This window comes from Sardina pilchardus, chromosome 8, assembly GCF_963854185.1.
Source record: "Sardina pilchardus chromosome 8, fSarPil1.1, whole genome shotgun sequence".
NCBI classification, from domain to species: domain Eukaryota; kingdom Metazoa; phylum Chordata; class Actinopteri; order Clupeiformes; family Clupeidae; genus Sardina; species Sardina pilchardus.
Window position 1 is genome coordinate 22,514,145 of NC_085001.1, and position 14,196 is coordinate 22,528,340.

The following is a 14,196-nucleotide window of genomic DNA, read 5'->3' on the forward strand; positions in this document are numbered from 1 at the left end:
AGTCCCTAAAGGCTGAGCTGTCTCTGCATGTTTGAAAATCTGGACACAATCTTGTGCAGTCACCTCATCACACAGGTGAGTGGGGCGACAAACAGTCAATAATTCTCATTTTTGACAAACAGAAACATGACTGGTTAATCAGATTGAAATACATACTGTATGTTATAAGGACAAGAAGTCACATTAAATCAGATTTTGTAGTGCCCAGTCAGCTACTGTTGAATACTTTCTTTACGATATGGTCTTTATCAGACACTGAATCTGTCTGAAGACAGGCTGTGGCAACAACTGTCATTTCCATAGGAAATCTCAGGGTTCAGATAAGTGTGCTATTGCTTTAGCAGGTCATGGCATGCGTCTGAGGGAAGTAAGGGGGATGTGGTGGAGGACAGTGACAGTATGGCTGCAGAGATGGTTCAGCCCCTATGTGCGGGGAAACCTATGTTGATGTTGTCCATGTATATTTACGGAGTTTATGAGGAATATGAGACTGAATGCCCAGGAAGAAGACAAGGTATATAGACCCACGGGTAAGGGGGCCCTTTCATACATTAAATATGTATGATGAAATGTGATTCACAATTATTTTGTTTTAAATGTCATAATTCATGTATTTATCATAATATCACAAATAGGTGCAGATAGGCCCATTGGCAATGCACTGTGATTATTTATATATTTAACTGTATTCGCTATAACATCATGTGTTTTTTTATACAACCAATACCTATTTCTATATAAGTTGTATTTACTGTCTATGAATGTATTTCGTTTTGGAACAGGATGATTAAGTTACCTATGTGACTTAATTGAAAACTAATGGGGAGGACCTCCCCGTCATTGTTAACTCTGTACGACCCGGCCTCTCCCCCGTGTGGAAGAAGCTGTGAAGTAGCTTCAATGATGCAACTTTTTGACAGCACTGTATCAGGCTACAGAGACGACATGGCGATATAACTATATGTAACACCATTAATTTAACTATAGCCTAGGCAAACTTCTATAAGTATTTAGTATATAGTATAGTCTATAGTATTTAATAAAGAGTGCAACTTAAGCCATAGGGCCTATACTGTATGTCAGTATAGAAATACGTTTAATGACAGGTGACATGGAATTTATGATATATGTGTTACTGCGTCAATGCCTCATCGATGTAGACTGATGTCCGATGTCTGAAAACCCCTACAGCTAAACTATATGTTCTATCTCCCCAAATCCTTCAACAATCTAAGATCATTAGCTATATATTTGTGATAGAAAACGTTCGAACATTGTTTCAAAATACATGTTTTTACCCATTTCCAGATATAAAGAGGCTAGTCTTAAAGATCGAAAGTCGTCTCTAAATGAAGCCTCACCTGTGACGCGTGTCCAATTATCCTACCCCATTTCTTCTGCTGGTGTCCACTCACTTTTCGGGTGGAAAGCGTGTGCCCCTCCTATCCTCCTGACGAAATAATTGTGGGTGTATCGTCAATGTCTGATTTGAACATGCAGTCAGCTTACACATTTGGTCTTCTTGTCTGGAGCATCACAAGGAACGCACCGGTGCGGGGACCCATACCGCAGGAGCAAAAAGCACAAGGGACAGGGGAGCGCAGACGGGACCTGAGAACTGACCGGCTGACAGGGGACTCTCACAGACATCACTTTGTTGCCTCTTTATAGTGGGATGTACTGGATTTAAAGGATCAACTCATATCAATTTATGTGGAATTACAATCATAGTTAAGGTAGGCTATTGTTTTTTGTTACTGATATTTACTGAACTGTATCAATAGTGTTGATAATGTTTGTTCATTATCAAATAGGCAAATGCATGTTCATTATCATAGCCTATCACAGCCTATAGCGATGATATATGAAAGACATGCTGCCTATTGTGATTTTTGGTCTAAAAGCACTCCAATTAATACTTGACACTCATACACTTAACATTGATACTTGAATATACTCCAGTAGTGTAGCCTAATTTAAGTCATATCCAGCTAATTTAAAAACAAGTGTAGATTGTTTCGAAATGTGCCACAGCACAATCGATGGAGATGATGGATAAATCATCGCACTGCACTGCGAGGAGGATAGGATACTGCAACGTCTGGCATGTGTTTTAGTTGTTCAGACAGACTGATGGGATTTTCACAACTTTTCCTATTCGGCGCAGGATGACATCACAGACATCACTTTGTTCAGTTCATTCTCGTTAAATCTACTTGGTCTAAATCTACTAAATGTCCTTGAGGCAAGCACATTTCTCACGAAGACAGTAGCTCACAACACGTCTGTCTCAGGAGTGTCGCTTGACATCACAAGACAATGCATATTAATATAGACTAACTACACTAAGACACACTTTAAAACTGAAATGATAATACTGCACTTGTCGTGTTGAATTCCCCGGGCTCTATGCCTCCATAACAATCTTGAAAAAAATAGTATAATCAGAAAGATTTAGCCTACTAGCCTAATAATACAAATATTTACTAGACTATTTTCTACAAAGTGATTATTACTAGCGTACCTGGTGAATGTGACTCATAGGATATTAACGTCTTCAAAGGACTACGTTTCCTCTAAACGGTTGGAGAGACTTGGATGGTAGCCTACTTAACTTATGGAAATACTGCCTCCATGAAAGGTTAAACGAGGTGAATATATGACGTCCTTAAAGTCCTACCTGCACTCTCGCTGTTCAGTAGCAGCTTAGCCTAGAATAAATCGGCGAATAGGCTACTTTGTCACATTCACGTTCGCCATGTGTTAAATCTGTCCTGTTTGAATGAAATGTGCTGGTTTGCATCTGTGTTTGCTTACCTACCGCACTATTTTGACAAGTTTCACCCTGTCGCTTGCGCTGATGTCCACACCACCTCACCATCCACACATTTTGTGACTTGTCCCCACGGGAGGTTACAACAACTGAATATTCAGTTACACCACCCAGATTCTCGGGGGAAGTGTCGTGTCGGACAAATTGGCCCAGACCACCAAGGCGAAGGGGGATAGCCCACCGCGCTGTCTACGTGCGTGGAGATAACCAGGGTGGTCAGTGCCGGAAGATGTCATGCAGATCCATATGCGTTCAAGTGTGCTGCAAACTTTTGTGATGTAGTTTTTTTTTGCTTTGTTACGTGTTACAAACAAGTGTTTGTTTGTTTTCTAGATCAAAGATGTTATTGAATATAAAACATATCCTGTGGTTATTCTGCTTGTGTCAGACAACAGTTCTCGGTAAGTGCATCTTTAAATTCATTCTTCTCTGAAACGTTGGTGGATTTAGATATGTTTTGATCTCTCTGCTGGCTGCCATTAGCCCATTTTCCATAAGATTTTCAAGCGAATTATCTTTTTGATGAAAAAAGGATTATTGTCATGGATGTAAATCACAGAGATGTAGCCTAAAGATTGAGAGGGGCTGGGGAGATGGGTGGCATAGGACACTTTTTTACACAATCAGGGGGCTTATTGTTGAGTGGTGTAAAGTCTTGTCATGCTGCCTGTAGCTATACTATATCAAATCCTTCTCTTATTGTGGTCTTGATGGCTTGATGATGAGGTTAACTAAGCTAGTCGTGGGAGCTTTCCCAGACCCAACCACAGACCATTCAATTAGGTATGGCTTACTGTCTGGGCAAAACAGATGGTCCCTGCCTAAGTTCAAGAGCTACCTCTGCTGCTCCATGTTGCCCCAGGGTCTTTCCCACCTGTCCAAAGCATTCCTCACCCAGTTTGGCTGTTCAGTCATTCCATCTTGTCTTGCTGTTTCCATGCTCTGGGCAGAGTAGTGATTGAACTGAAGATTTAGCTGGGGTTAAAATTAAAGATCTGAACAGTCACTGACAAGACACTGAGGCCGACACTTACATAGTATTTCACGTAGGCAATCTGTCAGTTTGAGTGATACAGTGCCTGCAGTATTGTCCAGCCACAGAGAGTGAGATACCTATAAATTGTGTCACCCTAAATGTTAACAAAGATGAATGAATTCAATCCAATACATCATCTCTTTCTTTACTCTGTAAGTGACTACAGTACATGGCAAATGAGTCTGCTGCATAGCTCATGTTGTCTGCTTGTTCACATATATTTTTTTGGAAGGGCATTCTGTCATGGTAAATCATTTGTCCTGCTTTCAGCCTCAGCAAGTCTGGTGGCTATGAGGCCTGTGAGCGGCCTGCTCTCGGGCCGGGTCTCCCTGCCGTGCCACTTCTCCACCGCACCCACCGGTGCGCCCGCCATCACCGACAGCAAAGCCAGCCCTGCGGGCGGCGGCAAGGACTACCTGCGCATCAAGTGGACCAAGGTGCAGAGCGACGTCGAGACGATCGTGCTGGTGGCCCAGAACGGCGTCATCAAGATCGGCCGGGGCTACCGGGGCCGGGTGTCGGTGCAGAGCCACCCCGAGGATGTGGGCGACGCCTCGATGGTCCTCTCCAAGCTGCGCGCCAGCGATGCCGGAACGTACCGCTGTGAGGTCATGTACGGCATCGAGGACACGCAGGACATGGTCTCTCTGAATGTCGATGGTGAGTTCTGCTTCTGGTCTGTGTCTGAACCTCTTTCTGTCATTCTTATTCAGAGATGAGTTTACGAGGCTGCAGTGTCACCTCGCTGTTTGGGTGGTGTTACTGTAACAACACTCCAAGGCCCACTGACATTCAAACAAGCATCAAGGGACATACATGTAGTGTGTGTGTGTGTGTGTGTGTGTGTGTGTGTACTTGTATGTAGTGTGTCAGTTACAACACTGACCCAAAATGATAACTCATTGAACTGAAGCTCTCACCACATTCTGTTATAATGTTCCTGTTTCCACACACACAGCTGTGTTTTTTTACCCTGTAAATCTGATTGTGTCAAAAGCACATTTTAGAGGGAAAGTACTAGCCTTTCCATATTATAGTCTTAATATTCTGAATACATTAGTGGTTGGCCATAAATTGCATACTTTTTTTTACCTGTCCTTAAATAGCATTTGATTGGTCCAAATCATAAGGGATTACATAGATGGACATGCCTGGACCAAGTAACTACTGGACCAGATAGAGATTATATTTAACTGGTTATCTGGAAGACACATTTAGCCTAATTAATTCCATTCTATTCCACTCTATTCTGTTCTATCCTAACTGTTATTTACCTCACCCACAGGTGTTGTGTTCCATTATCGAGCAAAATCAAGCAGGTACACCCTCACTTATGACAAGGCAGTTCAAGCCTGCATGGACATAGGGGCTTCCATTGCCACACCTGACCAACTGAAATCAGCATTCGAGGATGGGTTTGACCACTGTGATGCTGGTTGGGTCGCCGATCAATCAGTAAGGTGAGAACCTGAAACCTACCAGAAACAGTAACTATTCTAAGAGGTTTACTTGTCCCTATTTTACTGTTCTCAAGATTGGATTGGATTCATATGCAGAAACTACATAGCATCATATGGTACACTTTGATCTGTCTTCATATATAATCTTGGTACTTTGGCTGTGTCCTCTCTAGATACCCTATCATCCAACCAAGGTCCGGCTGCTTTGGAAATCTCAATTCCAAACCCGGCATTAGGTCATATGGTTTGAGGAACCCAACTGAGACCTATGATGTGTTTTGCTTTGTGGACAAACTAGATGGTAAGAATAAGAAAGTCCCTGGAACACATACATTCATATACACTGTAGTGTTTGAACACGTAGGCAGTTACATTAAAGAAACACTCATCTTAAAACATAATTGCAATGCTGTGGTGTGAGCCTCTGTGGTTTAGACTTAGACAAGGGGCATGCTGACACTATTTCGACACAGACAGGGATCTTCATTTGACGATCCAGAGTTTGCGAAAGCAAAACCAGAAAATATGTGATAATTGATGTCACTAATACTTCTGGCACAATGAAGTGGAAGCTTGGGAGCATCCAAAGTGTAGACGCTCATTTTGTTTCCTTTGCGTTCGTTGCTGAAACAATTATTGCATGATGACATGATTGGTATGTCCCACAGTTCATCCAGGCATCCAGGCTTTAATTCTCCATGCCTCATTGAGTCCTTGTAACAGAAACTCCTATCATATTCTGACATAAGTACACAGGATGGAGATATATCTTATGTTTGACATTTAACTGAGATGGTATAAGGCATCTTCATAAATCAACTGCTGACTGTCTTACATGTTTCACTCTTTCACTTGTGTTGTTGAACTGGATCATATGGGATGAAATACGATTTTTTTCAGAGTGGTTTTGACAAATCCACGTCACAGAACTGATTCAATGGGGAAAACCAAAACCTTTGAATGTCACGCCCAAGTCGACGCAAAACATATGTTGCTCTTCCTTTTGACTCATACTATGTGATTCAGTAGGAAAGAGAGAGATAGATTTGATTAAATGCACTGAAAAGCTTTGAGGGACTATTTCAAATCCCTAGAGACTCGTGTTGAGGCGCATATCGAGACAGGCGTTCCATGCCTTAGTGAAAGCTCACCCTTTAGTCTAGCTAAGTAGGGTAATTAAATCATGTTCTCACCCAGCATCTTACAAAGCATGCATTCATAACAGAGCCCTTTTTCAGTAAAAGCTGATGATTTAAGAGCTGACACCCATCCAAATTGCTGACCAGATGGATGCTTGTTTGTGCTATCCAGGTGACGTCTTCTTCGCACCCACCACCACCAAAATGACCTTCGAAGAGGCCGAGGAGGAGTGCAAGAGGCGAGACGCTGTTCTGGCCTCGCCAGGACATCTGCACGCTGCGTGGAGGAGGGGGCTGGACAGATGTGACTACGGTTGGCTGTCCGACGGAAGCGCTCGCCATCCGGTGTCCAGGCCCAGGGTGCAGTGCGGTGGCGGACTGCTCGGCGTCCGCACCATGTATCGCTATCTCAACCGGACGGGCTTCCCAGATCCCACTCTGAAGCTCGGAGCGTACTGCTTCAAAGGTAAAGTCACGTGTCAAACTTCTGTGTAACTTTGGTGCACTTCTCTCCAGACCACAGTGGCTGTGCTTCCTTGTAAACATCAGCCTCCCTGCCCCCTCTCCGGCCCCATTTGTATAACCTCATCGCTCTCTGTAAGCTTCATCCAGACACATCAACATCAAACAGCTGAACAGGCCTACAAACACAAACATATGCCTTATATGGTGAGATGGCCACTGGCTCTAACAATGCCCTTAGCTTTAATCACTTTGCCACTATGTGTGTGTCCCCTTTTTTGTGGAGTCTTGGTTATATTTGGTGCTGATTTTACTGTAAGAGTTCACATGAGTTGAGCTCACATGAGCTGGGCATGGAAACTTTTACAAGGGTCTTGTTTCACAGTATTGCTAATTCTCCAGTGATTCCTTGACCTCACTTTCATTTCAGTTCAGTTTGGGTCACACCCATTTCCTTAGCAGCCAAATTGGGCTTGGCAAACAGTAAAACTAAACTGTATTAAACAAAACTGAGTGTTATTTCAACTCTTCGTCTGATCATCAGAGGTTTAAATTCAATTGTGATCATACAACTGTATTTGAGTCTAGCCTGATGTTTTTTTTGTGTGAAACGTGACAACACATTTAGCAATGTGTCTTTTTCTTTTTCTTCCTTCTTTTTTTGAAAAAATAAAATCAGTATCCATAGTCACCAATGACCTCATCATAGTTACAAGACAGGACCCAATTTTAACACCCTGCTACCATGAAAGGAAGGCATTGTGAGTTCACCAACTACGTACATCAGCTTACATGAGTAAGCCATTACACATATTAGCCACTTAATGTGTGCAAGTTAAGATAACTGCAGTCATACAGTGTTATAGGATTGTTCCCGAATGTGTTGGCCCCTCGCTCAGTCGTGTTTTCGGGGAAGTGCTGAGGTGGCATCCCCCTGGGGTGAGCAACCCCTCCACCCCCCCTGTTCACCTCATCACATCACCTTCAGTTTCCGCTTGTGGCGTCCTCCCTTTCTGTCACTATCACTCAGAGTTTATCAGAGCAGACGCTTGGATAATGGGCGAGCGAGCTTCTGCCAGAGCCCTAAAACCAACGGGCCCTGACGACCTCTGACCCGGCCCAACAGCCTATCTTTTCACCCGAGGGCCTTTCAGATAACCCGTCTCTTGCAGTGCCCAGGGCCCAGGCTCAAAACGAGTGCTAAAGCTAACCACCTCTGTGATAAGTCTTGCCCCCCAGGGGTCAAGCATACAAGACTTGGTGACCCTTCCAGTTTATTTGGTCTATTTTAAGGGGTCTGTCAGACCTCTCCACTCTGCATTTCCTTAAGTACCTTTCAAGTAGCTGTTTTTTTTGTGCTGTTGGATTATTTCCCACTTATTTCTTATCAGCGAGGCAGATAGTGAACAAGCCATTGGCAGAAAGTGAAGGGACAGTGCTTTTGTTTTGAAAGCGGCTGATGCACTTTTCTGGACAGAGGAAAGTAGTATGTCACACCTTGCATCAGAGATAGCTGGGGAGGGATGGCTGCAGGGCCATGTGCATAATACAGAACAGCTGGGCTTCTGCTCCATGTGCTGTAGTGCCGTGCCAGACTGAGGAGGAGAGGCTCTTTAAGTTGTCACACACACACACACACACACACACACACACACACACCAAAGGATGTTTGTTTCTCAGCAAAGGGTGTGTGTGCTCTCTCTCTGTGTGTGTGTGTGTGTGTGTGTGTGTGTGTGTGTGTGTGTGCACGTGCGTGTGTGTGTGTGTGTGTGTGTGTGTGTGACTAGTCTCAGTTGGGTGGAGCACAGTGGACTCTCTAAATGGTCTCCCTCCCTCCCATGTGTTTGCATGGGTTTCTCTTTCGGTCACTGTGTGTGCATTGATGTGTTATTTGAATTAGAGCAAGGGCAATATGAAGTCCAGAAGGATAGAGGCAATCATATCATAAGGACAATGTATACACAATTTTAATTTTAAACTTTCTTTAACTTTTGTTTTGAATAAATGAACATATATGAATAATGTCTGTACAGACAAGCCGTGACTTGGCATGACCTTTTCTGCACTGGTGCATTTTCTCTCACAGATATGACTCTCAAAAAGGCAGACAGGCTAAATATAAAGGAAGTGACTCAACCTTTTTCTTTTAATTTCATGGGATTCACTTTAGTAGCTATTGCTCTTACTTACAAGTGAAAGGGCAAACATAATTAGGAGGGTGATGTCACAATAGAGGAACTTCAGCTGTCATTTCACATTCAAAACATGTTAATTTGTTCATTGTCAGGGCTTAAAAGTGGTGCCCAGAAACCACAATCCAATGATTTGGTTCCAATAGGCAAAACACTAGTGATATTTCATAAGAGCTACACAATAATAATGCCATATATCTCCAAGACAGCTGAATGTTGTACTAAAAAAGGATTTATTGTTATAAACATCTGTCAACCTCAACCATAAATTTAGTATCACGAGTCTCTAGGGGATTATGTTTATACAATTGACAGATTCAATTTTCTCTGAATAACATATTCAACTTTGATACACTGCTTTAGTTACTTAGAATTAATTAATTCCATGTATCTGACAGTATTGTGTCTTCAGTATCAGTACTGTATCTATCTTGCAGTTAATATTAGTTGAAGTAATATAGATACAGTAATATATTGATTTATCTTTCTTCTTATTAAGACTTAGTGCTTGCAATCTTATCCACGCTAAATACTCTCTAAACTTCTTGGTAGGATATGTTAATTGGACTAAATGATTGCTAATAATTCGTCTCTGCTTGTCTGACTACAGGTAGAACAGAGATGAACCAAACCACGTTTGTGGATGTGACTGTGATGAGCACCACCGCTACTCCCACCCTGACTCCAGCCTACAGCCGAAGCACCACAGCTCCCTATCAGCTGGACTTCAGCACCGCCGAGCCCGTCCCAATGGAAGCTGCGATCACTGTAGATCCCCTGCATGGAGGCGTCTTCACAGAGCCTCCTTCCATGTTCTCCGCAAGCATGGCACCGCCCACAGTTGAGGAGGTTCCAGAAGATGAATCGGAGATGGTGGTGACACCAACGGCTGTGAGCAAACCAGACGACGCTGACGACGATGTCGCGACGACTCCGCTGGTCTTTGACATCACAAACTTTTTGGAACAGGACTTGAGTCAGAGGGAACCGACCCCAGTGCCTCGTGGCGACGTGTTTCCGGCACCAGAAGCTGGAGAAGGCGTGGCATCCTCCCCTTCGCCGCAACAACAGGGGGTGGATATCGTGACCACCACCCAACCTCTGACAGAGTCAGATGACGAGGGGGTGATTAATGTGGGTACCATTCAGCCTGACATCCTCCTCACCGCCTCCCCGACAGAGCCCAAGTTTGCAGAGGGAAAAACGGAGGAGACCATCCTGTCGGGCTTCACCGCGGACACGGCCTCGGATCTTGAGGGCACCCGCCCTGCAGAGGAAGCTGTGACAGACAGTACGGAAAAAATGGAATCTGCCACAGTTGGACCGGACACCGCTGCCACCACCGTCCAGGATGTGACGGACACTAAAGAGGAGATTGTCTCTACCCCCACAGGACAGGTGACCTCTTCGGCAGTAGAGTCCACCGCAGGGGAAAGTGATTTGTCTCCCAGCGTCCAACCAGCGACCTCTGTTGACACATCACACATGCCTGACCAGGACCACACGGATGGCACAGAGCAAAGTACTGATGCCTCAGAGTCACCTGCCTTTACGACTCTGCCAGTTCTGGAAACTTCTGCTGCTACTGCCGATCCAGACTATGCGCCTGACTATGGGACTGGAACTCAGTTCCTCGTTGAATCAACGCCGCCTCAACAATCTACTTCCGAAGAAGAGATGACCACAACAACAGAGTCGCTGGAGCGAACGGACTCGTTCACGACGGCACCGGTCACAGAGCTGTCCACCTTCACCACAGTTGTTTGTGACACAGCTGCCTCAACCACAACTGAATCCACGCAAGAAACTTCCGTCCCGTCAAGTGAAGAGGAAAGCAGCGCCACTTCCTCAGTCGAGGGCGAGACAGAAATAAAGAGTACCGTGGCAACAGCATCTGAGATTGTGGAATCGACAGGAGCCACTACTGCCACAGAAAAATCCGGAACAACGGCCATGGATGCTGACAGATCTACAGAGGGATCAGTTTCAGACACAACAGAATCCTCATCAAAGCCAGTGACCGAGGACAAGGAGGCACCTACAGACACAGACTCTACTTCTACTGAACACCTGCCATCGCCCTCCATGTCTTCTTTTGTACTTGAGACAACTGTGAAACCTGTGAAAGAGAATGAACAGGTCATTGTGGATGACAGTCTGCTGAACGCCTCTGGTAAGTACTTTTACTCATTTTATTACAGTTCATTCTATAGTCAATGGACATAGGCAATAGAGCAGTGGTTCCCAAATTGGGGTCCGGGGAAATTGCAGGGGGTCTGCAGAGTGTTGCCCTGGCTGAGGTTGTGAGATTGCCAAAATTATATTTGCGCACATTAAATGTATAAAATCCCAACACACCCAGTTGAATAATCAAAACTCTGTATAATCCAAATGAACACATATTTTTGTTCCACATTTCAAATCATGCAGCTATTTTTTACCTCTGACCTCTGAACTTGTGTAAGCAATCTTCAGGGTCGGGCTAGGCTAGGCATTGGTAATTCATCCCCGAACACCGATTATTGGATAAAACAATGTCTTGTGCGTGTATGCGGGTAGGAATTCGGGTAGGGGGGCCTGGCTTGTCTTAGACACAGGCAAGGGGGCCTTCAAGGAAAAAAGGTTGGGAAACACTGCAATAGAGCAATAGAGGGATAAGTAGGTGATAGGGCGTATTCTGGTCTATGTATTTCTGAGGACAAGACATTGAAGGGCAAAAGAGTCCGTATGTGTCCATCTACTGTAGCTGTGCTGTATACGGTCAGAGTGATCATTGTACACTCTGTAGGTCTCTGCTGTCCAGGGTGCTGAAGGAGCAGAGGGTCTGCCAGATGTAATGTATAGACCGGGTTGCATATAGAAGTAGGCATATTTCCTTTATGCATCAGCTGTTTTTGCCTAGGCTGTGAATGATTATTACCATAGACAGCACAGAACACAATTCTTAAGCAATACTCAAATATCCTATGTTTATATATATATATATATATATATATATATATATATATATATACTTTTGTTGTTTTCCAGTCAGTCACAGCAATTTGGTTTTGTACCTTGGACAGTTACAAGGGGAAGAGCTTGACTGTGCCTGAGTAGAGAATTTTGGAGTCAAGGACTTAGTGTTTGTTTTGAGCTGTAGGCAAGGAGTTTCTGAAGCGTTCGCCCGCTCACTGAGCTGTCATTGGCCCAGACTCTGAGATTACCCATGCTACTGCTCAGGCTTGGCGTTTGGGACAAAGCCTGTGACATTCCCACCCAGCTGGATCTCACTGTCCAAGCTCCAAATAAACGTCTCCGATACAAGAGACGTTTTGACTGACCGACTTCCGTTTGGAGTCTCTTTTAGGCTACTGAGGACTAAGACGCTGTCAATAGATGAATCTGCTGTAGATACACCCTCTGTGAACTGTTCATGAGGTTTAAAGTTTGTTGGAGTATCGTTAAATTCTCATTTGTTCAGTTTGTCTGTCAGCCACATGCTTCATATCAATCATATCAGTTTGACCCAAGCCCATATATCTGTGTGGTAATCTGATCTGGTCCAAATAATTTTGTTTTGTACTTTTGGCTTTCCTTCTCTAGGGTATTCTTTTAAAACCACATCCACATAATAGGCAGACCTGTGGCCAGTTTACCACACCACTACATACTCCAGCTCTTCTTATTCAAGATCAGCAAGGATAAAAAAAAGAAGCTAATCTGAAAGCAACTGTGCAGTGAATTACAGGGCTAAAAGGGATGAAGACACTACAGAGTGATGTCCAAGCTGAGATGATACTGATGAGACAAGATTAAACCTGTAATCCATACTGACAGCGACATTACATGCTCGTTTCACAGTTATAGACTTTTAATAACGACTGGGAGCTCTTAATAGCCCTAAGTAGGAGGTGAATAGGGTGGATGATCCAACATGTTCCAATGTCTCTCTCTCAGTGTGGCTTACAATTGTGATCCTGATTGCTTTTCATGCTGTGGGCTTGCTATGAGTCAGACTGGGGTGTGTTGGTGGAATTAAATTGAGATCACTCTCCATGATCGATGTAATTAATTAAGTCAGCTGAGTAATGTCTACATGCTACATAGATTTTGTTTGTATTTTTTTCTCATTAGAAAATTGATCATTCTATTCTGCACTGTCTGGCATAAGATTTTCTTTGTACTGTATATCACACAGTTGATTTGGAGTCCACTTTAACTGGATAGGTAAGGCTCAATAAGTTCAGTTCACACACTCTTCCTCTGGATGTCCCTGGTTTTCTTTTTTTTTTTGTTCAGATTTTTTTTACTTTAACACTGAGGTGTCTGGGAGCCTGAGTTGAGAACAGAACAGTTGAGAACAGAACTGGCCTGCTACCTGAACAAACACAGATGCCCATTAGCGCACTGGTTACTGGACGTCTCTTTGAGGGTGACGACACCAGCAGTGTAAAGTCTCCCCACTCTGTAGAGACAGCTGAGTAGCTGGCAGGTTGCCGGAGCAGGTTGCCGGGGCAGACTGACTGATTGTAAGTTTTTTTAGTGGCGCAGCTTTTACTTGGCAAGGAATCGCTAAGGCATTGGCAGCTAAGATGAGTGTGAAAGAAACTTCACTGGAAAAAGTTGTCATATTGTTTATCATCTTATGTTCATGTTGGCATTTAATTATGAGTTTGCATAATTACAATATGTTCATGTTTAGTGTCATGTTGAATTATTACACGGCTCTTCAAAATGCTGCAGAATGCTCCATTCACTTAAATGGGCCTTCCCAACGTTCCGAGGTCTGATATTTCTCTATAACAGACCGTTGCTAAGTATATAATAGACCGCTGTCAAGGAAAAAGGGTTCTGTGCTCTTATTCTCATCTTTCATATCACTCCCTAAGTAGTCCGACTTATTAATATACATTCCCCCTTACTTATTAAACAGTAGAATGTTTGTTGTCTTTCTGTTTCTACTGTATATCATTCTATAAGCCCATGATTATTTTCTTCCTTTACTCCACTAGTGAAGAGCATGATACAAAAAAGTGTAGAATTTAGCATGTTGTGTCTGAAACTTAGCTGTGAGCTGCTGTTTAGGTTATGA

General features: G+C 43.6%; 1 protein-coding gene across 1 annotated transcript in view; it reads left to right on the top strand.

Moving 5' to 3' along the window:
* The first annotated feature begins 1,599 nt into the window (after positions 1-1,599).
* The window catches only part of vcana (versican a), a 43,664-nt gene continuing 31,067 nt past the window's right edge, over positions 1,600-14,196 (top strand). Inside the window, exons 1-6 of the mRNA XM_062543249.1 lie at positions 1,600-1,736; positions 3,167-3,234; positions 4,140-4,529; positions 5,155-5,329; positions 5,503-5,630; positions 6,641-6,934. Coding sequence (XP_062399233.1) covers positions 3,174-3,234; positions 4,140-4,529; positions 5,155-5,329; positions 5,503-5,630; positions 6,641-6,934 — 1,048 coding nt within the window. The 5' untranslated portion in view covers positions 1,600-1,736; positions 3,167-3,173. The remainder of the gene's footprint in view (positions 1,737-3,166; positions 3,235-4,139; positions 4,530-5,154; positions 5,330-5,502; positions 5,631-6,640; positions 6,935-14,196) is intronic.